Here is a 26,192-nt window from a genome sequence, read left to right on the forward strand (position 1 = left end):
TCGATGTCGCATTAGCCGTTGGATCGGCTTCGTGATCTAATAGACTGAAGTTGGGTTTGTATCCAGTGCAGTAGATGATAGCATCCACCTTCAGACTCCTTCCATCCATCAACTTAACTTCATGCGGCCCGGTTACGCAATTGACACCCGGTACAGATTCAACTTTACCACTCTCAAGCGCTGGGACAATATCGTCCGAGACGACTGGGGTGCTGGTCTTGATCGAGGGAGCTGGTGAGAGATTCCACTCAGGACGAATATTGAATGCAGAATCCTGCAGCTTTTTGACAAAGCCATTGAACAGGCGTTCAGATAGATTAGGGAAGAACCGCTCGAGGAGCCTTTGGAAAGTGATCAAGCGGATGTTGAGTGTGTGGTCAATCGGACGACCTTTGTTGGTTCGAGGAAGCTTACGGCAGACTAGACTTAGTCCTCTTAGTGTTCGATAGGTTGCGGTTCATAACTTACGATGAGAGCACCCTCTCGGTGAGAAACATATATCTCGCTTGCATGGCCCACAAGTGACGTTGCAGTGTCAGCGCCGGTGTTCCCCAAGCCGAAGACCAGCACTTTCTTCCCTGCGAAGTTCTCTGGGCTGAAATGCGCATTAGCAGCAAAGATACAAAACCGGCATAGTGTGACTGACCCTTTGTAAGATTTGGAGTGGAGCGTTTCGCCTTTGAACTGGTCAATGCCTTTGACATTCGGATAGTTGGGTGTTTGGTTCATTCCTGTTGCGATGATGACCCTATCAAACATTTCCTTGGGTGAATCAGAAATTTCAATGATCCATTTGTTGAGAGCCTCGTCATGCGATACATGAGTGACAACTGTACTGAGGCGCATCATTGATCGCAGCTTGAAGTGATCGACATAGTCCTCAAGATACTGCGCCACCTCTTCGGCCGAGGGTTGACTGGTTGTCGCTATGAGTTGTGAGAGTGCTAGCCTTTAGTCCAATTGGCAAACTTACCATCAGGAAACGGGAAGTCTGTGAAACACCCCTGATGATGTGTCAGTTGCGTTGACTATCAAGTGACTTGTTTGCACATTCTGGAAAATCTTACTCTTTCTTTCGAAATGTTGACAACAGTTGCTGTAGTAAGTCAGTCAGTGATGGTCTAACGCTAATCGTAGCTGGAGCATCGTGCTACTCACTAGGTAACACAGAAGTCTTATCCTCTCGGGTAAACTTCCAAAGACCGCCAACATAGGAATTACGCTCAAACCCGGTCACTTCGAAACCTTCTTCGGCAAGATTCTTCAAAGATACGATACCAAAGGCACCTACCATGTGTCAGAATGACCAACTCGTTCGATACGTTTACTACACTCACCGAGTCCGATCACTGCGACTTTGCTCCTTGGGGCGTCCATTCTTACAAACTCGAGGTCATTCAGGATACATAGGATGTCTCAAACCAGCTATCGTCAGGGAATCACGCGCAATATCTAGTTCTTTTTGTCTTGGCGAGTCTCACGTTATGGAATGCCGGCGCCTGAACTCTTGAAACCTTGAGGGCTGAAAGTCATGCCACCACTTCCGCTGTTCCGCTGTGGCGTCCACTAGCACCTAGCCAAGCGCACCTAGTAGCGAAACCACGACATAAATAAGCGAGGCGATACGAGGGCAACGCCTGATTGGTGTCTCTGATCAAACTTCTCACTGTCAGCGTTGATATACTTTGGAAGGTATGCACTGCGTTTCTCGTAAGTCCGTCATTTTACGAGCTTCTCCGAGATGCAAGTGCTCGCATGATATTATGGTCCGAGACCGGCCTCAGCTACTCCAATTGCTGAGTCTCAAGTCAGCTTTTGTTTGTTTCTTCAAGTTTGGCAGACTGCATGCCGTTGATATTAGATGATAAGTTCGGAGCAAACCACAACAGCCTATGAATAGTAAAAGAACATAGATGTCGGTCTTCGTTTGGCATCCTTCAAGCAAGTGGGTAATCATATAATGCATACGTAAGCAGCATAAAGTAAAAAGAAATCTGAAGCTTCCCATCATCCACTGGTGCTTCCACCACGCTCAAATATGGTCAAGTTTATAAAGTGCTGATACAGGACCGATACCATGATTTGATTAAGTACTTACGTGGATTTCGCACCAAGGGTGAGAGTAAGTTGACGGAATTGAATGCTACAGTCGACTGCCCCCAGCTCTCAAAATTAGCTCAACAAAACCTTGATGCTAGGTTTGGCTACCCCGTCAAAGTCGGAACTCATCAGGCACCGAAATCTACACTTTTTCCGATCACATCCAAGGTTATCTCAGCACAGGGCTTCGAACTAGGTTCCGGATCCTATCTAAAAAAAAACATCAAGGAGATTAGGAAACAATGAGCGTTCTGCAGGAGCCTATTTAGCCGGGCCTGATATGACAGCTGCGTTGAATGGCTGAAGTCTTGATTAATGTGCACAAATCAGCTCAACGTTCTCGCGCTTGACAGCTTTGGGAGTTTTGACTATCCTACCCAAACATTTTTGCCATGTACCTTGGCACGGGAAAGAAATCGGGTGCTATATCTGTATAGGTAAGCCGCAGTATAAGCAGGGTGGTTTTCTTGATATGCCGTGGTGTGCATTGTCGTGTCCATCCTCACCGCTCTTGCTACCGCGAGCTTGTCTCCATTCAAAATGTCGGCATTTCTTGCGCCCCAGCGACGTTTGGGAACGTTTCACTGTTTGGAGCAGAGATTCTATCTTTGCAGGCAAACTTCGTCACCAATTACACCATCTCTGTCCCTTCTTCTGTTCGCTTCACCCAGCCGTCAGTCGAAGTGCAGAACGCGAGCTTCTGCAACATCACAGTAACCTACACCCACCCGGGCCAATACGACGTAGTCAATTTCGAGGCTTGGCTCCCCGCAGAGGGATGGAACGGGCGTCTTCAGGCTGTCGGAGGCGGCGGTTGGGTTGCAGGCCGCAGTGAACCCTTTTACAGTGCCATGGGTGGAGCAATAGCTGACGGCTATGCGACGATCACGACTGACGCTGGGTTGGGGAACTCTTTGGACGCGAGTTCTTGGGCACTTCTCAGTCCCGGAAACGTTAACCTCTACAATCTGCAGAACCTTGCGTCTGTGTCACTCGATGACGGCGTAAGTCATTGGATCACCCTGGCACAGCTGGCGCTTCTAATTCTCAAACCTATAGGCGATCATTGGAAAGTTTCTCATCAAGTCCTACTACGGTCATGGGCCAGCTACTGGAATGGCTGCTCTCAGGGGGGGGTGTCAAGGATTCATGCTGGCACAGCGCTATCCAAAGCAGTACGATGGCATTGCTGCCGGTGCTCCAGGGATCCAATGGACCGATTTCTTCCCTAGCATGCTCTGGCCTCAGCAGTACATGAATATGATCGGGAAGTACCCCCATGCATGTGAACTCACGACGATCACGGCGGCGGCAGTGTCTGCTTGTGATGGACTAGACGGTGTCAAAGACGGAATCATTGGTGACGTCGACGCCTGTCTTGATACCTTCAATCCTTTCGATATGGTTGGTCGAGCAATCAACTGCTCCGAGGCGCCTGAAGTTAGTCATGCAGCAGCAGCTGTAGTCAACGCTACGTGGCAGGGGATGCGCAACTCCCAAGGCGTACAGCTGTGGCCGGGACTGAGCCCCGGTACTGACCTGACTGTCGGCGTCGCAGCTACAAACTGTTCCACAGGGTCCTGCAGAGGTGTGCCTTTGTCTATCGCTACGCAATGGCTTTCGCTGTTCGTCGCAAGAGATCCAGATTTTGATATTTCCAACCTCAGTAATTATGAGTTTGATTGGCTGGCACACCAAGGGCGGCAGAAGTACAACTCGATCATTGGCACCGATGACCCTGATCTTTCTGCTTTCCGTGATGCCGGAGGTAAGCTGGTAACTTTTCACGGCCTCGTAAGTCAGCATGAGCCCCTTATCCATCTCTAGGTAGTGAAAAAGCTTAATATTCCCACAGGTGGACGAGCTTCTCCCCCCAAAGGGGAGTAGCAAGTACTACGACAGAGTCTCCGATCTCATCCCGGGAGTCCACGACTTCTACCGGCACTTCGAGGTACCCGGCATGGGCCATTGCGGCGGAGGGAGAAGCGGGGAGCCAACTAGTCTGTTTGGTCAACTCCGCGCATGGGTTGAGAACGGCACCGCACCAGACCATACACCAGTCAAGGTCACAGTCTTGGATAGAGATGTGCAAGACCGCATCTTTTGCCCATATCCCCAAAAGACCGTTGTCGATACAAACTGGGATAGGACTCTGGGAACACAATGCTGGTCATGTGAGGCAGTCTGTAGGTATCACTCAAAGTCAATGCTTTTGCTGGGTGAACTGGCCAATCGGCCGGTCATTGTCGCGGATTTGGATCCTATAATTCTATCTTCTTGTTGATATCATTTGCAGCACACGTCCGAAATCTTAATCGCAACCACTTAGTTGAACAAGCCATACAGCAGGTTCCCCAAGTTATGGAATCAGTTTTCCTGTAACGTGTTTGTCTAGTCACTGCAGCTGTTCGAGCAATCGTGCTTCTCAGCGTTATACCTGGAGTGGCACTTGCACTGAACATCCTGAACAGGGTAGCAGCTGCCAGAAACAGAGCCACGGTGGGGGTCCGCCGCGTTGGTGTTCTTGTAGTTGACGGTGAAGGACTTCCCGAGGGATCCAAACTTGCGGTTGATGTAGAAGAGAGCGTTGCCCTTGCGCAGGCCATTGTTGCAGTACTCAGCGGGCTCGTTGCGCGCCCAGTTGTCGAATTGGCCGCAGTCAACTCCGTAGTAGCCGTTCACTGTGAGACGGAAACATCAGCGGCATGCTCGAGGAAGACAAGTAAAATATCGAGGATAATGGGAACTTACTGGCACTGTCGACCAGAATCCAGGGGTCAACATGGTCGTCGAAGCAAAAGTCAAGTCTGCACTGAACGCGCTGGCAGTCGCAGTAGCTGAAGCCGCAGTCGCGCTTCTCGAGTTCGAAGGGGACGTAATTGGGAGAAGAGATGGCAGCCAGAATAGGAGAGGCCATCAAGCTGGCAAGAACCACGGAGAAAAGCGAAGGCATTTTGGAAAAGAGTGTAAGTAAAGAATGTAACGAAAGAGTGTGATGGGTTCTACAAGCCAAAGAGTGTGCTGAACGGATCTGTTGGTCCTTCTATTCAAGAACTGCAAAGACATCTGGGTAGTACTGCTCTCTTATAGATGCGTGTACGATTGCTATTATTGGATTGAGAACACTTACTCGAAGCAGTTTGGCGAGACGGGCATACCCGACTTGGCTAACACTGCGGCCACGCTGTATCAATCAGTGGTTCATTGACATCGTGGTTCATTCAGTCTCTCGGCCGATGCGATATCTCTATTAGACTTTAGGCTAAGTGCCGGCGTCCCTGTATCCGTCGGCCTGTGCGCCTACTTCATCTGCCCATAAGGGCCATAGCACGAATCGTGGCGGCGGAACCTCCCACTACCCAAGCCTCAAAGACTCAGTCACCTTTTGCGGCTCCAAGGAGCGAGTCAGGAGCCACCTATCCATATTCACCAGTGTTCTGGAATCCAAATTGTTTGTACTGCCTCGATTGGAACAGACGGTAAAAACTTTGGAAACTACACAAGACCACTCCCGCGGTAGTACTTCACAAGTCCTTCACTCGATCTAGAGCCGGGTTCAGGTCACCCTACCCACGGATGGCGGGTACCCACTCATCTACCGACATTAGAACGGGGCCATCATTCAATGGCGGGCTAAGACGAGAGTGACAAGTTAGGCGAAGACTTCCACTTGTCTATGAAGTTGCGGATGTCATGAGGCGTGCCGTCACCCGTCCCAAATCACAATAACTCGGCTTACCGAATCCGAGTCTTTATTTCGCAGAGCCTCGCTTGCTGTCAAGCATAGATGGATGTGGGGGAAGATCGACACTTCGACTCAGTCCGAACTCCAGTTCATGTCAAATCAGGCAAGGAACCCCCCACTCGCCCAGCCGGTTCAACGGCAGCCTTATCCATAGAAAGTCGTTGGCATTTGACAGAGATCCGGATACGCCGGTGTCGGGACATCGTCGAGTCATCAGGGGGCGTTTCATCTGCCGTGCGTGTGCGCGCGTTTCCAGGCGCCGGTATGCATGGCACTGAGTGATAGGGAGCAGTTGGAACTACTTTAGATACAAAAATATCCATCTCCAGCGTATCTCGTATCCAGTTGTTCAGGAAATGTCTGGATGAGGCACCTTAGGCAGCTTCAGACTTTTGAATATGTGCACACCTTAGCTGTTAGAACCCTGGTCAAGTAGAGATTGGTGACTTATGCTTGACATAAGCTCGGGGCGTATGTCCAGTCGCAACGCGTCGTGTGCGCCCTTCCCTAAATTGGCGGAAGCTGACGAGCAGTCGGACTTAGGAAGTCATTCCCGCAAGAGTTGAAGTTTGGTGGATGTATGAGCTCCCGGAGTCCATATTATAAACTTCATCATCCAGGTGTGCTTACGTGGATTTATTCTAGCCTCCTCGGTTGCCTCGAAATGTCAAATGAGAGTATGGGACCCTAGATGTGCACAATTAGCAATTATCATCAGTGATCACTCAAAATTCAGATTTGAAAGACGCCCACCAAATACTGATATAAGCCTTCGACATCTTCAACGCGTCCTAGATAACGGACAAGAAGTTTCTCGCAGAATGGAGCCAACAATATCGAATGGCTTCGGATACCTCTCTGCTTAGAATGCTTGAACAAATCATTGCATGGTTCACTACATAGTGCAGACGAGAGGCGGAGTTATTAAAAACCTTGAGCAGCATCGCTATTTTAACTGGGCAGAAGTGTTATGAGGTCAAATTAGGTAGCTGTTCCTATTCTGTACTCTGACTGAGTAATCTAAAGTCATTCGTAAAAGCTAGCCACTTAAACTTTCAGTTCTTCGTATTGATTGGCGTCGCATTGGCGGGTGTGTTTAAACCGGAATCCAGCAGATTGTTTTTACACAGGGCGCCAATCTTGCTGGTGTCTGTGTAGGCCGCCGATGTGGACTGTTGTCTCAGAGCGACTTATGATTGAGATCATTCGTTCAGCTCCAGCCAGGGAGAGGGAACGGGGTGTCTTCTGGCTCCGCGGGCAAGCCTGCAGTTGGCAGAGGGGTAAGCGTGACAATCCTATCCTCTTCGGCCAGCCTGACCTCGCGGAACTTGCGCAGAGTCCAGACGTTCCACACGTTTGAGTCGATGACAACACCGTAAAGACCGGCTGTCGTGCCGGTCCACTTCGTGATGACCCTGAGATCGCTGTCTCGAACTCGAAGCTTGTCGACGAACTGGTCAATATTGGTTGCCTGTTTTGGGTAGTAAGTATCAAGACTGCATCTGATGGAGCTCAGTCCAGACAAGGGGTCTTACCGGGGCCAGGAAGACGATATATCGTCCAGCAAGGACACTAGCGATGTAGGAGAAGAGAGTGAATAGACTGAAGCGCATCTTGAAGATTGTGTGTCAGGTAACGACTAAAAATATTTAGATGGTGTGAGTGCAAGTTTGCTGATGATATCTCAAGATAGATGCAACTACCGGCCATCGCGACTACTCTTTATACTCCGTCGCTCTCCATCGACTCGATATAACCTCGAGACATTTCCTTCCGTCATGCGGGGTTTCGATCACACCTTCCGACTGCTCACCGGATGTCATCACGACGGGAAGGAATCTAGGGGCCGCCATCATCGTGTGCCAAGATCCTGCCTTGAGACATCCCCAGCCCGGTTAAAGGGCAAGCTCAGCCAGATTCCTCCGCAGCTTCTCCCTCATCCCACCTCATCCCAGATTAAATTTCTCACGTGAGTGGACAGAACTCTCTTTTTGCCAGCAGGCGCCATCACCTTTGGGTGTCGTCGGGGTCTTGGCTTCGCGCGTTGCGGGAGATCGGCGGGGTTCGTCCCCCGTTGCGGGCATGTCCAAGACTTTGCCCTCTACTGTCTCTGAGACTAAATCTCCATAAACGGCAGCTCTGCATACCGGAACGAGCTGACATGAGATACGTTTTCGATTACTATAAGACGCAACCGCTATAATAGGACAAACTCGCTACATGTAAGTACCTAGAGCCCTTTCCCTTCCAAAATAGACAAACTTGTACGTGACTTACTAGTACTTGCTAGTATTGCGTCAACGGGCTCTAGTTTTCTCCCATCGGCTCGGCACGCTACGCCACGACCGCTTCATCGCCCCAGTTGCCCGAGACCATCGACGGCGGCTAACTTCGGATCATACGGTAGAGACATTTCAAACTTGAACGAATGTCTTAGAACCGAACCTCGCGTCCCGACTTTGCGCTCTCCTTGACAGCGTGAATGATACGCAGGACATCCCGCGCCTCTCTCGCTGGCACAGGAACGTACTCCTCCCTTCCAGTCTCAACAGCCTTGGCGAAGCCCTCGAAGAGCTTGAGATACGTCTCCGGCTTGTGCGTCGGCTTCATGCGCTCCTCGACCTGGCCACCCTCCTTGACCAGCAGCAATCTCCCGCCGTTCATGGGGTCCTCGACACCGAAACCAGGATCGGTGGGCTTGGCGCCAGCCTTGAGCTGGTCCTCCTGAGGGTCGAGGCACGTCTTGTGGTAGCTGGCTTTGGTACCGCGCACCCAGAAACGCGGCTGACTCGTCTCAACGCTCATGACGCCGATGCGTACGCTGACGATGAGGCCGTCTGGGTAGCAGAGCTGGGCGTGCACGCTGTCGGGGTCCTCGGGGTCAAACTTGCCGTCGCGTTGGCTAACGAGCTTGCCGTAGACGGTCTCTGGCATGCCGAAGAGATTGTAGGCCTGGTCGATGAGGTGGGATCCTAGGTCGAAAAGGGCGCCGCCTCCCTCAGCCATGGTCAGCTCGCCCTTCCATGACGTAGGGCGCTCGGCGCGAAAGCGGTCAAAGTGAGTGTCGAACTCGTAGACACGGCCAAAGACGCCATCGGCAATCATCTTCTTGACTGTGAGGAAGTCACTGTCCCAGCGACGGTTCTGGTAGACACAGATGAGGCGCTCATTCTCCCTGGCGATCTGAATGAGTTCCTCGGCCTCCTCGATGGTGGGCACGAAGGGCTTCTCGACTAGGACATGCTTGCCGGCCTGCAGGGCCTGCTTAGAGAAGCTGAAGTGAGTGTTGGGTGGTGTGAGGATGTTGATGATGTCAACATCGGGGTCCTGAAGCATGGGCTCCAAGGAGGTGTGGTGCTTCAGCTCAGGGTAGTCACTTGGTGCCGAGGAAGAGGCTGTGGGCTTGCGCTGGACGATGCTGTGTAACTTGAACTGAGGTGTGAGGTTGATGAAAGGGATGTGGAAGACCTTGGCGGATAGTCTGCAGATGGTCGGTCAGCACGTGGTTCAAGTTGTCTTCGGTGAGTCGTGCCGAAAGTGAGCCTATTCCGAAAACATGCAAGGGGTTCTAGAGCAAGGATGGCATGGACTGAGAGATAGTCTCACTTACCCATATCCAATGATTCCAACGTTGAATGTCTTGCCTGCTGCCATCTTGTCTCTTGTGGCTTCTTTTTGCACTGTATAATGATTTTGAGAAACTGTGAACTTTCTTCCCACGACAGACTCAAACGAAATGTCGTGAATTTGACAGCTTTATATAGCTATCGTCGAGCTGGATCACTTTAGCATGAAAGGCGATGAGGGGCACGAGGGGGCAATCGTGGAGGGAACTGGAGCTTTGGTGGAGTGACGGGCCAAGATTACCCCATTGCGTCACTAAGGAAGGACTCGGCGCTTTTCTCAATGGACGACGGAGAAAATTGCCCCATTTTCGGTGCGTCTGTCAGGTCACGGACGGCGGCGCTAACGCCCACTTTGACACACCGGGTTTACCGGCCGTGAAGGACTGTTAGAGTTGCCTGAATAGGTCACCTTGGGTTCCGGTGAGCTACCCCCCTTCACCGAGCCAGAGCCACCGGTTGTATTCCTCATTCTTTTTCAGGCAGTGAATTGACTTAACATGGCCTTGATGAGGCCAATATATCCATCTATCAATCACCATGTTCTCATTGCGTCTACTTGTAGCCGGGCCACCACATTACCACGTCTCCCCGATGAATGGGAGAAACCTACTCCCAGTCAAGTAGATCCCCTTCGGTTGCTCCCGGAGTGAGACAAAGTCCTCCACATAAAAGTACAGCCGGCACGATACATACAGCCCAGATATGAGAATATTTGGGATAATCACAAACAAGGGCACCGCCATAGTTGGGTCCCTTTCCGCCGAGTTATTAACTTCGGACCGAACCAATGCCATCAGTCGATGGATAATACCCTTTGTCGTAGTCGGCGAGGTCTTGGCTTCCTGTGACTGGTTCTGAGCTTCGGCGTCCGCGTTAATACCTTGGTATGTCGGCTGAACGACGCCACGCAGGCGTTTCTGGGCGCGATGCCATTTCTGGTCTTCGTAAAGCCAGTGAAAGGCCCCGTACAAACAGAAAAACATGTGGTACGACGCTGCCAGCCTCCAAATGAGTTGCTCCGTCGGTGTAGGAAACTGAAAGTTCCATCCGATCATGAAGGAAACGCTGAAGCCAACGATGAAGACGCCTCCGAGAGGATAGTACATGAGTTCCATAGGGCGCCATATATCGGAGGGAAATCTGTCCCAAAGTTCCTTTTTGATTGGTCGTCCGTAGGGATGAAGATGCATCATATCGCCCAACCTTTTGTAAAAGCACCAGTACGCGTCTATGCGGAAAATGCGAGGAGTGATGTCGTCGAGTGGTGTACGGTGCCATGCTACTGGAAGCTGGGGATGCGTCTGCGAGAGTTAGGTCGGCGATTGTTAATGTACATCAAATGTTGGAACAAATCATGGGCACTCACGTGGGATCTGGCAAAGCTTCGAATCTGGTCCAAAGTCACTTGCTCCTCGTCCGAGACCTTGGTTTCGATGTATCGGGGATAGGAAATCGCCGGTTTTGGGTACCAGCAAATAAATGTCGCAACCATGGCGAAAGTGAAGGATAGCGCCGTTAATTCTAGAGCGGTAATGGGCAATCCATTTCTGACGCGGTCCATCTCAGTAATGAAGAACCAAAGTGCTTGCCAGAGAGTGATGAGTCTGGTGAATGTCAACAGCAGGACCATTTCGATTGTGGGTGGAAGTTTAGAAGCTACCTTGAGAGAGTATCGACCGTGTTCCGTTCCGCGATATCCATGGACTCCATATCAGGGAACTCGACAAAACCGTGCTTAACCAGATAATGCAGCTGTTCAGCGTCGATGGGAAACCCTTCCGGAAAGTCCGGACTCTTGAGAAATATCCCACCCATGTCAACAAAGAAGGCTTGCTTGTACGTCCACTTCTTTCCGCAACACAAGTGACTGTCTTTTTGAAATTGCTACCAACGTTGGAAAACGTGTCAGTCGCTGGTCGGATTCCGTGGAAGTGAAAAGCCTTCTCATACCTTGACACTACGACGAGCACTAGAGAGTTGGCCAACAGCGAGTCCGAAAAGGAAATCCGGGCCCAAAAGTCCTATCATCGCGAGATTGACCTTGTCAAAGACGCCGTGGTACCACTTGTCTTTCGGCGATAGAGCGTTTGGGTGGGTGGCAACCCAGACGCAGAGAATGATTGTCAACAGGCTCGACCAGAGAATGTCGATGCTCCCCCTATCTCTGCCTGCGGCGACCCATCCGTGGATACTGGTGGTGATGTCGCTGTGGTTGATTCCATCGCGCGGTACCCAGTGGCTGAGGATACGAACGCCTGGTTCGTCCATTGATTTGGCGCTTCCGAATTACCAACTACCTTAGTTGATGAGGTTTTTGGTGATGGGAGGAAATCACAATTTGGAAAGTCGATGCACCTAAGCAAGTGACTAGGATGAATGGATCACAAGCACTCACTGTTTCAACTTACGGTTCAGACTTGTGAGATGGGCGAAATTCCCAGAGAATCCGTACTGTAGGTACATAAGAGAGAACCACACTCCTCTTCCTACCTCCTGATTGTAGGGGAGCATAGGCGCCTTAAATGACACAGGCGGTCAAGATCCGTCAGCGTGAAGTCGGCTGCCTGCAGGAAATGAATGAAAGCTATTGGCTTCTATGAAGAGAATACGAAACAAGACCCCTTGCTGTTCTGCCTCATGACCTGCAGCCTGCGCCATAGGCACTCACGGAGGGCTTGCCTTATTGAGATTATTTTGTTGGTTGGAGATTGCGCCTGTTTGGGCCGGGTTGCTGCTAACCGCCAGTTGCCCCAATGCGGTGCGTCACCCCGCTCTCTTGCAGCCTTTGTCTTTGAAGTATCAGGGGGACTACTGATACAGCCTCAATGATGCAATTCAAAACTGTCTTTTTGGATTCCTTTGTATTGACGTTGGCGATTCGAGAAGCCCTCTTTCTTCGGACCGGGCCTTCATCTTCGGGTAGGACGAATCTTTGGAAACCAATAGAGAAAAATTGTGACCCAAATTTTAGCATCATGGTTAAATCAAATGGGTCATCCCCTTTGCACCTAATGATCCGTCCCGTCAAAATTGGTGCAGAACCCTCCTTCGCTTATGTGGTAATAAGATAAGGATAGCTATGAGTTACATACTTGAAATGGAGTATTCAGAGAGCCAGGTGTCGTCCTTTTTCATAAGGATATTGAGAAAAGCCAGAGACCTGACTTAACATCGAATTCCGACAAGAGAGAAAGCAAGCCGAAGGTTATTTCTCAAGTTCTGACTTGGCCGAACGTTCTACTCAAGCATCCCAAAAACGCTTGAAGATATTCCCATACTAGTAGAGAGTAGGAAAGACAATGAAGTTTGAACAAGAGGAGATGCATACCCGTGATTGAATAAATAATTCACAATAAATTTGGCTCTTCGTGGCTGCGCGAAGGGCAGGGCGCGCGTCATCTTGACTGAAATTGTCAAACCTGCGACAATGCGTTCACTGGTCTCCACCGAGGCATCGGCCCGCATCGATCGTCTTCATCCCGATGAGATTGCCCCCGAGGGTTCGAGGCTTCAAATCCCTCACAATCACAAAGTCTTCTATTACTCAGTCATATTGATTACCGATGTGTGCCGTTGGGAGGAGAACAAGGCGACAGCATGATGTAATTTGGTGGCCATCCCACAACATGCTGTTATTTTGCGGGCGATGTTGTGGGGATCTGAAGTCATCCCACTGTGGGTGCGGCGTCTGTGACAGGAGGTTTATCTCCGGCTTGAGTTGATGTGAGAAGAGCTCAACATGATGTCATGCGCTCAGAAGTTGTTTAAATGGCAGCTTTGGAAGCTCGACAAGATGAAGAAACGGAAAGACAATCAACTCTCACAGCCTCATTCAAGATATTGAAGACGACTTTCACTCTAGCGAAACATAATTCCCCAGAATCTTTAGACGCACCAACTACCACAAGCAACCTATCAAAATGTCTGCTCAGTACAAGGCTCCTAGTGCTGGCGCCAAGGTATGTCTTGACATCCCTGGAGTCATGCAATCCCGTTTTCAATAGCCTTTCACAGAAATGGAAACTTTGACACGAACCACAGGTTGAGCCCGGCGCCGACGTCCGTCCCACCCGATCCGAAGCAACCGGTCCCGTCCCCGCCGGCTCCCTCGCAGCCGAGTCCGCCAGCCAAGGCGGCGAATTCGCCTCCAACCGCAACGTCGACACCGCCGCCGGTTCTTCCCGAACCAGCACCGGCGGTGCTCCCGAGTCTAGCGCCGCATCGGTCGCCGATCAGGCCGCCGCAGCGCCGACATATGTAAACAACCAATACGCCCGCGACCCGAACGGGCCCCACGGGAAGAATATCACCGAGGGCTTCGACACGGCAAACACCAAGGACGGAGTGCAGGCTGCTTTTAACGCAGAGGTCGGTAGCGAGAATGACCCTGGCCGTGTGGCGGAGCAGGGACTGCTGAAGAGCCAGACTAAGGCTGGGCGGGATGCTGGGCCCCGACAGACTGAGGTTGGGGGAGAGACTGTGTATGAGAAGCTGAAGAGCGATGTTCAGGCGTAGGATGTGTTTGGTACAGCGTATGGTCAATGGTCTCTGTACGAATAATCGTGTTGGAATTCCCGGTGTCGGTGGCAATGGAGTACGAAAGTGACAAAGTGTTTCCCAGTCATGGAATGGATGGTCAGGAGTGCCAGGATGTACAATCCGACTAGAGGATGTTAAGTTTTTGCGATTTTACAACATTAATTTTCGCAAACCATACCGCACAACGCTTTTCTCGGCGCAGTCTCCATGACTGAATTCGAAATTACGCTGATTAACTCCCAAAATTTACCCTCAGCTTGAATGAATCAATTTTGATATTGAAATTACCTAAGGAAGTTATAACCCAAGTATTCTACTTCATATATCGGAAGTTGTCTAGAATTAATACTCGGATAACGGTAAAATAAGTCACTATTAAGAGAATTTATACCTATAATACCGGACGATAACTTGACTAACCAACACTTTCCAATTAAGTAGAGTTAACGTCAACTTCACCATTCATCGTTGGCTACATCAATGCAGGGACTCCGATAATGTTCCCAAAATAGAGAACAAATGTTGAAATCTTTTCCGCTGAGCTCTAGTCTCATTCCTCCACCAAAACTGGAAAAGGTATACCAAAAAGAAATAAGGAGACAAGAGATAAGAAGACAAAAGGGAAAAGGCCGAAATACAACTCCCTCGAGCAACTCGCCCAGAATCGCCATGGCACTATGCTTCAATGTACCTTACGTCGGGCACTGCACTCATCGTCAGGATTTCCGCGGCCCTTCCAAGACCTGTCCTTTCGCAAAGCATTACAATGGACTAATGTCATAGGTCCTCCAAGGTTCTCGTTGCCGGCTGTCACCTCATCTGTCTAAGCTGCGGCAGATTCTATGGAGAACTTCTTCTGAAGATAATTTTTGACTAGCCTGTAGAAGTCTTGCGGTGCTTGATCGTAGTATTTGACACACGCGCTTCAACTACTCCCATGTTGCCCTCGTCACTCGTGGAGTGCCTGGTGAGGAAGGTCTAGAACCTTTCAAGGCCTCGGCTCGCGTTGCCCATCGCTGAGAAGCGCGGAACCTCCTGATCTGAATTCGTTGTGCGCCAGCGTTTTTGCAAAGGTCTACTCACACCTCCTCCGAAATCATCTGTTCTCCTCGGATGAGAAGACGCCTCATCTTTGTCCAGCTGTTCGTTGCGAATATTGTCGGCACGCAGACTGTCCGTCCTGGCCTGATCTGAGTCCGTACTGGCTTGCGCATGCACCATATAACTGCCAAACCGTTCAACCACTCGGGAAACTTGCTCAAAATGGCTCGCATTGAGCGCAGGGCCGACACTTTGGTCGGCATTCCCGCGAGACGAATGTCGGGCCAATGAAGCGGCGACTTGAAAGGCGTTACGAATTTGCCGACCATTCCACCGCAAGTGCGGTCGTTCTTCGTAGGTGGCGAAATGCTCCTTAGCATAAGCAATAATGCCTTCATCCTTGATATCGATTGGGGGTCGGTCGTCTCTCTTCCCAATCTCTCTCAACGTCTCGATATTCGCACGGAAAATGGCGATGGTTTGATCTTTTGACAGCGGCTCATAGTAAAGACTCACATGTATGCGGGACTTGAAAGCTTCGTCAAGCGCGCCGACTCGATTAGTAGTCAGGAAGAGAATGCCCCTGTAATACTCCATGACACGAAGAAAAACTGCGAAGATTTTGAGTCAGGAACTCGTTCTCGCGATCGAAATCACATTTCAGGAACGCTTACCAGATACTAAAGCACTCCGCTCCAGATTTTGGGTATTCCTTCTTGTAAGAAACACATCGGCCTCGTCGAATAGCAAAACGCAATCCCACAAATGGGCTAGCCGGAATATTTCGTTCAAATTTTGCTCAACCAACTGGGGCGTGATGCCTAAGTCTCCACAGGTGATCGCAAATAATGGTTTGTCGTTGGCCTGTGCTACCGCCTCTGCAGTTGCTGTCTTTCCGACTCCCGGAACACCGTGCAGAAGAATTGACAGACCAGATCCTTTTCCGTGGACAATGTCTTGACTCATCGATCTTGAGTATGGTTGACGTCGTTCCATCTCGCGCTTCTCAAAGTGTTCTGCCACGAGACATTGTACAATCTGCCGATGCCTTTCGTCGATGCTCAAACTTGCGAAGATATCGGGGTAATGGGTCTTGATCTCCATCGAACGCACATCGACTGCCACGAACTGTCTTTGCCGCAGAGAATAGGCTAATATCCTGCGAGGTAGGATAAGGTTGTACACGGGGTCGATACCATCAAGGGTTTTGATATTACTGTCGCTCTTGTGAGCCGTGAAAAATGGGTTGGTGGTTTCCACAAAGACTCGCTCGAGTTCTGTTTCGGTGTCTTCGAGCTTGATCATCCTTTCTCTTATGCTTTCGTAGGGCTTCCCCCAATCTTTGTCGGCGACCGGGTTTGGCCAATGCCAAATGGGCATCTTGTCGACCTCATAGACCCAAGAAGGGCCCTTGGGCGAAGCTGCAAAATCAAAATGCGGGATCCAGGAAGGTTGGTTTCGAAGAGCCTCGCCGAAGTCGATGACAATGTCGCCGTCAATGTAAAGTGGTGCCTCTTCGCGATAAGACACCTGCAATAAAGGATCTAAAACTGTCCATCCATCGTAGGCCACATGCCTTTGCTTCAAACATGCTTTGAATTTGTTTGCGCGCTCTTGAAGCATATCCTTGAACTCTTCGACGTTTTCACGAAATCGCAAAGGATACGCAGGTAGTTGCCTGATGTCTTTCTTGCCCGACCATCCCTTGATAGTGATTGCGGTCATTCTCGGTCCGAACGTCTTTCCGTTGTGGTCAATACATGAGCCCCATAGATACATTTTGCGTTCCGTCAGAGGTAAGTCATCGGGCCAACTGTAATTTCGATGATGAAGTATGAAGGTAGTTTGAAAACTTTCATCGTCACCACCTTGATCAATGTCATCGGTGTTACGCGTCTGCCTAGATGGAGTGCTGTTTGTGTAGATGATCTCTCCATGCGTGAAAAGATACCACAAGTCATCGAATCGTATCATAAGCTTATCGGTTCCCAGGAACATGCTGTTCATTGGCATGATCTTCTCTTCGAGAAACTCGATGTAGCAGCGAACATGCTGCAGAGCCGTCGTGTCGTGGTCGATGTCCGGTTTACCATCGTCGCTTCTGGCTTTCTTTGCCCTGGACAATCCAGTATGTCCTCGATCCGGCGATATCCATGTCTCAGGGCCCTCAACTGCTGCATGATCCGTAGGGGAGGGGTTCGCGTTGGCTACACTCTCTTCGAGCTCCAGCAAAACCTCCTTCATCTTCGAGTGCGTCCTGATGAAGCAGCCGAATGGTCTGGTGAATACTAATGGCTTCCCAAGAGCAGTATCCCACTCAGCAAAAGGACTGAGTTCCTGTAAGAATTGTAGAAGAATGGGCGAATGAATCCGGACACGTTGGATCCATGTGTCAGTTGCAACAGAACTCGTAGCACCTCGAACATCTCTGTTTTTTTTGCTCTTTCTAGAAGTCTTTTCGGCAGCGATTTCCTCATGGAAGTTATCAGAAGCAACGAAAGCTTCAATGATGTTGAAGCGAGTGTCGTCGCCCCAACGATTCTTGAATTCTGTGAAATTGCATTCTCGGACCGAGGGTATGAGTGGATTGTCGGCAAGGAAGGCTTTCAAATCGAGATGTCCAGTTTCCTCGTGCCCAAAGGCGTTATCGTGGCTACTGGATCCTTCAGATTCATCGGACTCGTCGCTCCAATAGGTCGTTCCCGACTTTCGGTAACTCATTGTCGGACGAGTGTTGAGAGAATAGTCAAGGCGTGGGGGACTTCAATGTGAGGCTGTGAGCAAATCTCCGACATCCGATTCTGCTTGTGGGAAATACAATCTGACAACGACCTGCTGACGCTCGATGGAAGTTGGAGCATTTTGCGAGAAAGCTGGGTGCCTGTCCGCAGGGCCATGAAGCAGCATGGTCGACCACGTAGACACTGCAGGTGCTGTTTGAGGCTTTGAGCAGGCTATCCATTGTATGGAGACAAAACTTGCTTGCTTTCGTGGCAACAGTAGAACCAGACCATTTTGCAACAGCATTTCCTCTATCGGCAACATGCATACTTAGATATCCAAATGAGAGACACACGGAACTTTTGACATCGGTCTTTCCGTGCTTGCATGCATTAAAATACCATTGAAAGTAGATAAAGCGCCGTTTAGCGAGATCATGGTTCCGCGCGGGAGCCGAAGTCAGGATGGAAGCGTTCGGTTGCAGCTGAGCTAAGGACGCAGGACGACAGGGCGATTGTTCGATGAACTAAGCGATTGGGCACGGGGAAAACGCCCAGAAATAGTGACTCTTGAGATTGAATTGATTTGTGCCAACAAATGGTGTACTTAACGCCAGTGCGATCGACAATGCGCTGCGTCAGACGCCTTACAAATGGCATCCCGTTTTACCTACCTTACATCGCGCAATCGTATGTTGGGCTCCAATGCGTTGGAGTTGCATAAATTTTGAAAGAAATGTCTCGGGCAGTACAGCAGTATTTGGAGAATTCTCCTAGGTGGCTCTTGATGCAATCTCGAATAAGAGTGATCGTAGAACAGGCTCTACGCAAGCCACAGTTTATGGCTAGGTTGTATTGGTTCTTGATAGTCAGCTGCCTTGGACCCCGCAGGATATCGGGTGGTTTACTGAATGATGTAGGAAGTCTCAAACCCTTCCAAACATCAAGTTCCTTCGTCAGTGGTCAGCACATGCGTTCTTTAGTGAATGATCCCCGACACTAGGCAGGAGACTCTCCTAAACCCAGGGGCCTTACAACCACACCGTATCCTTTCATCAGTACATCAGTTATGGATAGTCACAGACGAACTTTATTGAGACGATATCGAGACTGATCTGGCCATCGCTGAACTCAAAGGCCGGATTACGGAACCTGTTGTTCATAGACCCAAGTTCTGTTTCGTCTCTCTACACCGCTCGCTTTGGAATCTTATGCGGCAAAAACCCCATAATCAAAGTCTAGAGACATGGTCAACGACACGATGGACCTAGAGGACCCTACGATCGGCCGGCTGCTTGGCAGCAGGTCGGATCTAGATGAGTAATTCAAATCCTTTTCCCCTCTTGGTTGCGGAAGGCGTTGACATATCCATCTCCAGAAGGCTGCAAAAACTCAAATTATTTGCCCTCGAAGACCAGAGATTCCCTTTGCGAAACGATTCGAAGATACAAGACTGGGAAGCGTTGTATGATCAAACGGTGTCTGCCGAGACGAAAGCGACTGGCAACCTAGACGGTGGACCTTCGGCCATATTTGGCCGTCTGGGCGAGCACGCTGACGCTATTGACCCTTGGATCAGTCTGATCCCAAATGAATATGGTCTTTGCATTGTCAAGTCGGTCTTTGCGGTCATTTTGCATGTACGAAAGCCACATCACAAAGGCCTGGTATTAAGTACAAAGTTAATGGACTCTTAGGAGGCTAGCAAAGTCGAGAAAAGGCGACAGGCCATCTTTGACGCCTTTGAAAAGGTATCCGGAGTTATCAGGAACATGAAATTTCGTGGCATTGCATTTCGGAGCAATTCCAGCGTCTCCGACCGCATTAAACATCTCCACGAATGCGTAATTGATACGATACAAGCTCTCCTAGCTTCAACCCAACGAAAACGTCGTTTTCCCCGTGAGTTTGACTCACGTTAGTTTCTGAGCAAGACTTAGCTGACAAGCTTGACTCGTAGGTCCTCCGAAGATGAAGAAAGAAACAACGGATGTGCAAGATATCTTGAAACCACTGGATATCGCCGTAGAGACTCTTCAAGCGGCCATTGACGATTGTCGAGATGCAACAATCAAGAGTACAGATCGAAACACGAGATCGACCTTAGCTGAGGTTCAAACTTCCAGGTTAGCTGTCGCAAGGATGGAGGAAAATCTGCAAAACTGTATGCAAGATATTGTGAGAAGGTTTGAGAGAGTCGACGAAAGTATAGTAGAAGTTCGACAAATCCTGTCGCAAAGTAAGTCGCGTGTTAGCAAGTGGGCGCTGCAGAAACTGAATTCTCTTCAATCAAACACAGATCACATCATCTGCATAAGCCCGACGGCCCATTTGCTGGATACATCGAGCTCTACGGAAAATGAAACAAAACAACAAGCCGTTTCGCAGTGGTACTGGCTACTTGGCATTCTGGCCGGGTCAGATCCACAACAGAGTCCAGCTGATGCTGATGATATTTGTTCTGACGTGGTACAAGATGTACACCGAGATCTACATTTGATACTTACACATGCAACGAAGCTCACCCTCACATCCCAAGGACAAGCGCATTCAATTCTCAACTATGATCGCTTCTTTGACTGGATGTTTCAGGACTGTTCGGATATGCTTCTCATTGAGGGCAACATCGAAGACACTGCCCGGGAGAATGTTTCGCCCATGTCACTGTTTTGTGTCAACTTTGGTCTGACGATGATGGATAGAGACGCTGAGGATGTCTTCTTGTTCTTCTTTTGCGGGCTACACACCGGCTACGCAGCAGATCGATGGGCCGGGCCAAATGGTATGTTACGGTCGCTGGTAGTGCAGCTTCTCATATCCACCTTGCAACAAAAGTGTCCCGAGCTGGATCTCTCGAGCCCAGACTACGTCCACCGGCTTGCACGTCTAGAGATGTCGGCACTGGTCAACTTGTTCGAGAATTTGCTGGATCAGTTCGACGAGAAAGCCACTATTCACTGCATCATCGACGGCGTATCTCGATTTGATGTCCACGCACGCAACTATGCCCAGCACATGTGGTTCATTGTGCAGCGCTTTCAGAGTATGGTATGTGACAGGGAAGGAGGACCTCGACTAAAAGTTCTCATGACAGTCCCATTCCGATCATCTTCGGAGTTAAGAAGAGGCGTGCTGGATGAGTTCCGTCTTTCATTGTGCCAAGGGAATGTCAATCCGCGGGCGATCACTGAGAGGTCGTTCCGTGCAGCCTTCCCAATACAGTCCATGAAAATGGCAGCATCTGTGCCAGCATGTAAAGAAGAAGTCGCGGATTACAAGGATGAGAGATAGATCAGCACTCCTTATCATTGGACAAATGCTGCTCCTTAAATGCGAACGGAGCTATTGAGAATTTAGAGTATAATTTGCGGTGCGTGTAGTGTTTTGGGCTTTTTCCGCCTCGATTCCATCACGTTACTCTCAGCCTGGATTCTTGAAGCTGATCTAGCTTAGCTATTAAGCTGGCTTCTCAGCGCGATAGAGGCGCGCTAGCCGGCTAATTGTGGCTGGCCGATCTGACCTACGGCGGCGAAATCGAGGCGAAGAATTCGCGCTCGGGACAAGGGAAGGCTTCTTAAGCCAGCTGCAAAGTATGCTTGACATCAGCATCGGGCGCTTGGTCTAGGGGTATGATTTTCGCTTCGCACTTCCAACAGGAACGCGCCTTTGTGAAAGGTCGTGGGTTCAATTCCCACAGTGTCCAACTCTTTTGCATTTCGTGGTAATTCTGCCATGTTTTTGCTTCGTAGAGCCAGTCAGTTTCGAATTGCAGCATTTCTTTGGTCGATTGACGACGAATGGTGATGACGGACGCCTCACTACCGGCATGTGTACTTACCATGACTAAGCTAGGAGTACTATTGCAGTGAGAGAGATGTATGAATGAGTGAGTGAGTGAGTGTCTCTCTCTGACTTATACATTGCACAGGTTCAGTGAGATACACTTAATCTGTCCGATATTTCATGAGAAACCTCAAGAGTCGTCTCGCCGTTGCCCGTTCATGTTAACGAATATTCCCGAGTATGGCGTATTAAACTTTGTTGAGGCGTCCAGTAATTAATGGGTGACAGTTGCTAGTGAGCGAAGGCACGGATTCGGCCGGCCCCCGAAAGGCGAGTGGAGCCGTCCAGAATACGGTTGCCTAAACCTGTCAGTGCTAATTAACTGCATGATGCCGCGCCGTTCCCTTTCCCGGGGAATTTCTCACTGCTGGAGACGATGGAATTTTCCATTGAAACGATGGAAGAAAGGTGCGACGAGGGCTGATCCGAGTCTTGTTCCAACATCAGACCTACGTTCACATTTTCTCCGTCTAACGCCTTCTTGAATCTTGGCCAACTCGTTGGAGAAAATCGACTCGGCATTTTCACCCGAGAGCGTGCCACAAGAGGCGCAGCCGTTGACGCCGAGCCCCCTTGTTACGGGACGAGTCAGGACAAGAAACGGCAAACCTTACCGCAAAGAAGCTTGTTCTTTTTTCTCCTTCAGCGCTTCTTGCCTACGTCTCTACTATTATTCAGCGGGGGTTGAGCTGCCGATGCCCCGGAACTACAAGGAAACCGAGACACGGGAGCGCTGGGAACGTCAACTGTGGAACTACATCTCATTCATTGATCGACGACAATTCGACACCAGCAACGACGACGTAAAGGGCGGAGGATAGGCGCCGTGGACACACATCTCACCCATGCTCGTCCTACGGTAGACGCAAGATGAGTGCGCCCGAGTCGTACCAGCTCGAGTCCCTCGCCTCGGACGCGGACGGCGTCAAGCCTACATCACCGACGGCCTCCATCGACCCGGCCAACGTGCGGTGGATGAACCAGGGCGACCGGCGATGGGAAGTCTGCAAGATCGTGACCCGTCTCGTCGGGACGCTACTATGCGCCATCATCCTCATCATCATGATGGCGTGGTATGGGTACCCGCCTTGGGATAGCTCTTCAGTCGCGCTTTGGCTGTGTCTGCCGGGAGTAAGTTTTATCACTTTTCTTTCATCTCATACAGCAGTAAGCTCATCATGAGACGAAAACTTTAGGCTTTGCCGTCCTTCATGTGGGATCTGGGCGAGTTCCTCACCATCTGCGCCCGCCATGGACGCGGCATCACGCCAAAGGCTCACATTGGCCTTGAACTCATCATCTCCATCCTCGGCTACATTGGCGGAGGCTGGCTGGCGTTCCAACTTGGTGTCCAAGAAGACGACCAGATAGGGAACAATCCACTCAACCTCGCCCTCGTAGTATGCATCTTTATGCTCATCAGCGCGTGAGTATACCTTCCTCTCTCCCTCCTGTTACCATGCTCATATTTCCTCTAGAACAATCCACATGGCACTCTTCATCCGCGCCTGTATAGAACGCAGCCGTGAGATCCGCCGGCGTAGACCGCGCGTGATGTACATCCCAGAAACAGGCCAAACAGTCTACGTTGTGGCCAAACCCTTTCCGAAACTACCTACCTGGAAATCCCAGTCCACACGTGCCCAATCCTTCCCGCGCTCACCGCAGAGCCCGCTCAACAACTCTTTACGGCACCACTTTGCACAACTCCAAGAAGAGATGCCTCCGCCGTTACCCGACCGGCCCGGCGACCAATCTCCGTCTTCGGCATCGTCCATCAAGCGGAAACCTTTACCGGGCGCAGGTATCCCCGCACGCACGTTCCCGGCGGGTGGTGATAGTCGGGACCGGCATCTCCGGCCGAATATGCGTCCTCCGCCGCCGGATTATGAGCCTTCTGCGGAGGAGCTGGAGAGGATGAGACGGGGTGACGCGCAGCCTCAGCTTATTTTGCCTGGAGATGTGGATTTCAAGTTTGCTACGAGCGTGACCGGCATGACGCCGGCTGACGCGAGCGCGAGAGAGGGCAAGTATAGGGTGAATATGACGCAGATGCCGGTGGTGATGGGGGAGTCTTCGAGGGGTGGGAGTGCCGGTAGGACGAGATCTATCTAATCGTCTGCTGTGGCATCTGTATAATATATCTCACTCATTCCCTGTGTAGCATTTTCATGATAGGTGGGACGGCGTTTGGGGGTATCTCAAGACTGAACAGAACAGTCTCATTTGGGAACAAGCATCACATGATATTCTTTTAATTCAATCTTCTCATTTGATCTCATCTCCAACTCATCCTTCAATGGCAAGACCATGAAATACCTGTCGCAGCAACAGCCCAGGATGAAATCCAATCCACTCAAGTCTCAAATTCTCGGGCAATTCAACTCAAGATGGCGTCGATCAAAAGTGCCAGCCCTTGAGCGCAAAGCAGGGCGCAGCACTAGCTCGTTGCCAACACTCAGGCTGTCAGGGGCTCGTCGCGCCGTGACAGGCCCAACCCAGGCCCTGCGACACGAACGACAGACCCACTGGGTGCCCACTATACAGAGATCTGACTGGCTACGGTACCACGGATGGATGGACTTTGGGGAATGAGCCCCCCCTGTAGTGCCCTGTAGTGTGAGGTAGTGTACCTTAAGACTCCAGGTAGTGTACTGAGGTACGTACTGTAAGCCCCCCTGTTGGTGCCCTCTGATCTTTTCCCAGGGTTCGTACTTTTGGCTCCTTCATCCTTGGCCCATCGGCCCCCGAGTTGCTTGTCGTCTGCCGTTCGATTTCCATCCCGGGCCTAAAACGCATGCGACCTGAACATGCCGCTGCCGACACTCATTCTCCTCACTGCCGACCTCGCCGCGTAATCCAGCCCCTCTAACTCAGAACAACAAGCCGAGCGCCATTCGAGAATTCTTCTGTTCATCATCTAGACGACAGCTCTACGACACCTTCACCCTCGAAGCATCACCCGCAACTTCAATGGCAATCCCATCATAGCCCACGCGATCATCCCTCCCCAAAATCGCCCATCCCGCGGCCTCCGAAAGACGAAAAGAAACATACCCCCTTCCCTCGCCAAGGGGCCAAGGGGAGGACCTAGACGATCACCAGCGATGCAGACCTCCTCCCGCGCCTCCGAGAAGACTCTATCGAAATGGACAACACGCCGCTCCACCCAGACATCACGACCCTCCCGCCCGACACAGGCCAGCGCCACGGCGACTTCCTCACCGCGATCCCTTATAACCGGTCAATGTACCGCACCACTCTCCTCCTCCGCCTCGCCTCCATGCTCGACGCCGTCATCATCCTCGCCTCCCTCGCATCCCAGAAGGAAGACGACGCCTTCATCACCGACAACTGGTCTTTCGGGTGTCCCACGGCGGTCCTGGCGCTGCTATGGAGCGTGGGCGATGTAGGCGCGATGCTGGTGCGCGATCGCGGGTTTCGGTGGACGAAGAACGATCCGACGAAGCTGCCGCGGAGTACAAAGTTCAGTTGGGGGAAGCCTGGCGCGCATGTGGCTGCGCATTTGCTGATTTGGACGCCGACGGCGGCGTTTATGGGGATTGTGATTTCGAATTGGTTGTATTATCAGAATGGGGGCGGTTCTCTGGATGGTATTGATCCGCGGCAGACGCATACCATGGCGGCGGTGATTTTCTTCATGTTTGTATTGGTGTACGTCTTCCCCCTCGTCAGTTTGGCTTGTGCCTGGAGATACAGCCTGATGACAGTCCCTTTTTGAGTTGGAAAATCGCGGCTAATAACAAACATGCAGGATGATCCACTTTGCGCTCTTCATCTTTGCCATTGTTGAGGTGGACAACGAGCGACGGCATTATTCCGACGTCGTCTTTATCCCGAGGGGCGAGCTATGCGAGATGGTGCCCGTGCCACCGTCGACGCCGTGGGAGATGTTCTCGCCGCGGAAGCTACTTTTATCTTATTTTGCGAACCATTATGTTCGCTTCGTGCCCGGAGCAGACGGGACGGTTACTGTTGCTCGAGACTACAGCAGTCGACAGGCGAGGTTCTGAAGAGGGCCGTCTTCACCTTTTATACATATAGGCCACACAGACTGGCTCTTTGGAACAGAACGAAGATTCAAGTCGGACTAAAGACTTGAGCATCCCTCGAACTTATCAAACATGGATGCTCAAGAGGCACCATTCATATTACTTTTAACTAACCATAGCAAGGATTGATAGAAGGCAACACTGGATCCTCCGCAGGATCACCGCAGAAACAAGCGTCATTTGATTTAAACGATAGCTGGATTGATACCCAGGGATACGTGGAGTACGTATGGCAGTCATTTAGCAGCGAATAATGGAACAAGGAAAATAAAACAAAAATTGTAAAATAATGAAAATCTGCCTTCGGAAATGATTCGACTTCTTTCCTGCTCATGGTCACCACTGGTAAATAGCCTCGTGTTTCCCTCTTGCCAATCAAGTCAGGCGGATTAGCACGTGACGCGTGACGTCAAGCCCCGCGGCTCCGTGATGCTGCACAGTGGCGTCAGGCTGGGTCTTCTGAGCCTTGAGGAGGGTCTCTTTTGAGGGTCTTTGAGGGTCTTGG

The 26,192-nt window shown here is 50.7% G+C and overlaps 8 protein-coding genes and 1 non-coding gene across 9 annotated transcripts; 4 read left to right on the forward strand and 5 right to left on the reverse strand.

The window, feature by feature from the left end:
- Positions 1 to 354: 354 nt before the first annotated feature.
- Positions 355 to 1,294, reverse strand: N0V96_009949 (uncharacterized protein; the record flags this gene model as incomplete). The annotated part of the gene is made up of 6 exons (XM_053197356.2): positions 355 to 420; positions 469 to 595; positions 647 to 926; positions 974 to 1,004; positions 1,068 to 1,096; positions 1,159 to 1,294. The coding sequence occupies 6 exons, from the start codon at positions 1,292 to 1,294 to the stop codon at positions 355 to 357; spliced, it is 669 nt and encodes a 222-aa protein (XP_053045234.2).
- A 3,197-nt stretch (positions 1,295 to 4,491) lies between these two features.
- Positions 4,492 to 5,053, reverse strand: N0V96_009950 (uncharacterized protein; the record flags this gene model as incomplete). The annotated part of the gene is made up of 2 exons (XM_053197354.2): positions 4,492 to 4,781; positions 4,852 to 5,053. 2 exons carry the CDS (start codon positions 5,051 to 5,053, stop codon positions 4,492 to 4,494), a joined length of 492 nt encoding a protein of 163 aa, XP_053045232.1.
- Positions 5,054 to 7,055: 2,002 nt separating this feature from the next.
- Positions 7,056 to 7,458, reverse strand: N0V96_009951 (uncharacterized protein; the record flags this gene model as incomplete). The annotated part of the gene is made up of 2 exons (XM_053197353.1): positions 7,056 to 7,316; positions 7,381 to 7,458. The coding sequence occupies 2 exons, from the start codon at positions 7,456 to 7,458 to the stop codon at positions 7,056 to 7,058; spliced, it is 339 nt and encodes a 112-aa protein (XP_053045231.1).
- Positions 7,459 to 8,278: 820 nt separating this feature from the next.
- On the reverse strand, positions 8,279 to 11,739 carry N0V96_009952 (uncharacterized protein; the record flags this gene model as incomplete). The annotated part of the gene is made up of 6 exons (XM_053197352.2): positions 8,279 to 9,326; positions 9,456 to 9,525; positions 10,445 to 10,772; positions 10,838 to 11,075; positions 11,132 to 11,319; positions 11,422 to 11,739. The coding sequence occupies 6 exons, from the start codon at positions 11,737 to 11,739 to the stop codon at positions 8,279 to 8,281; spliced, it is 2,190 nt and encodes a 729-aa protein (XP_053045230.2).
- Positions 11,740 to 13,391: 1,652 nt separating this feature from the next.
- On the forward strand, positions 13,392 to 13,986 carry N0V96_009953 (uncharacterized protein; the record flags this gene model as incomplete). The annotated part of the gene is made up of 2 exons (XM_053197349.2): positions 13,392 to 13,430; positions 13,513 to 13,986. 2 exons carry the CDS (start codon positions 13,392 to 13,394, stop codon positions 13,984 to 13,986), a joined length of 513 nt encoding a protein of 170 aa, XP_053045227.2.
- Positions 13,987 to 14,988: 1,002 nt separating this feature from the next.
- N0V96_009954 (uncharacterized protein) lies at positions 14,989 to 17,295 on the reverse strand (the record flags this gene model as incomplete). The annotated part of the gene is made up of 2 exons (XM_065758796.1): positions 14,989 to 15,662; positions 15,726 to 17,295. The coding sequence occupies 2 exons, from the start codon at positions 17,293 to 17,295 to the stop codon at positions 14,989 to 14,991; spliced, it is 2,244 nt and encodes a 747-aa protein (XP_065612563.1).
- A 4,086-nt stretch (positions 17,296 to 21,381) lies between these two features.
- On the forward strand, positions 21,382 to 21,474 carry N0V96_009955. Its single transcript has one exon. It is a non-coding gene; the product is annotated as a tRNA-Ala (tRNA).
- Positions 21,475 to 22,484: 1,010 nt separating this feature from the next.
- N0V96_009956 (uncharacterized protein) lies at positions 22,485 to 23,729 on the forward strand (the record flags this gene model as incomplete). Its single annotated transcript, XM_053197347.2, has 3 exons — positions 22,485 to 22,745; positions 22,811 to 23,040; positions 23,093 to 23,729. The coding sequence occupies 3 exons, from the start codon at positions 22,485 to 22,487 to the stop codon at positions 23,727 to 23,729; spliced, it is 1,128 nt and encodes a 375-aa protein (XP_053045225.1).
- A 1,033-nt stretch (positions 23,730 to 24,762) lies between these two features.
- Positions 24,763 to 25,648, forward strand: N0V96_009957 (uncharacterized protein; the record flags this gene model as incomplete). Its single annotated transcript, XM_065758797.1, has 3 exons — positions 24,763 to 25,023; positions 25,207 to 25,289; positions 25,390 to 25,648. The coding sequence occupies 3 exons, from the start codon at positions 24,763 to 24,765 to the stop codon at positions 25,646 to 25,648; spliced, it is 603 nt and encodes a 200-aa protein (XP_065612564.1).
- Between the last annotated feature and the right edge of the window lie 544 nt (positions 25,649 to 26,192).

The sequence above is a fragment of the Colletotrichum fioriniae genome, assembly GCF_027942845.1.
Source record: "Colletotrichum fioriniae strain IMI 355084 chromosome Unknown scaffold_13, whole genome shotgun sequence".
In the NCBI taxonomy this organism is placed as follows: Eukaryota; Fungi; Ascomycota; class Sordariomycetes; order Glomerellales; family Glomerellaceae; genus Colletotrichum; species Colletotrichum fioriniae.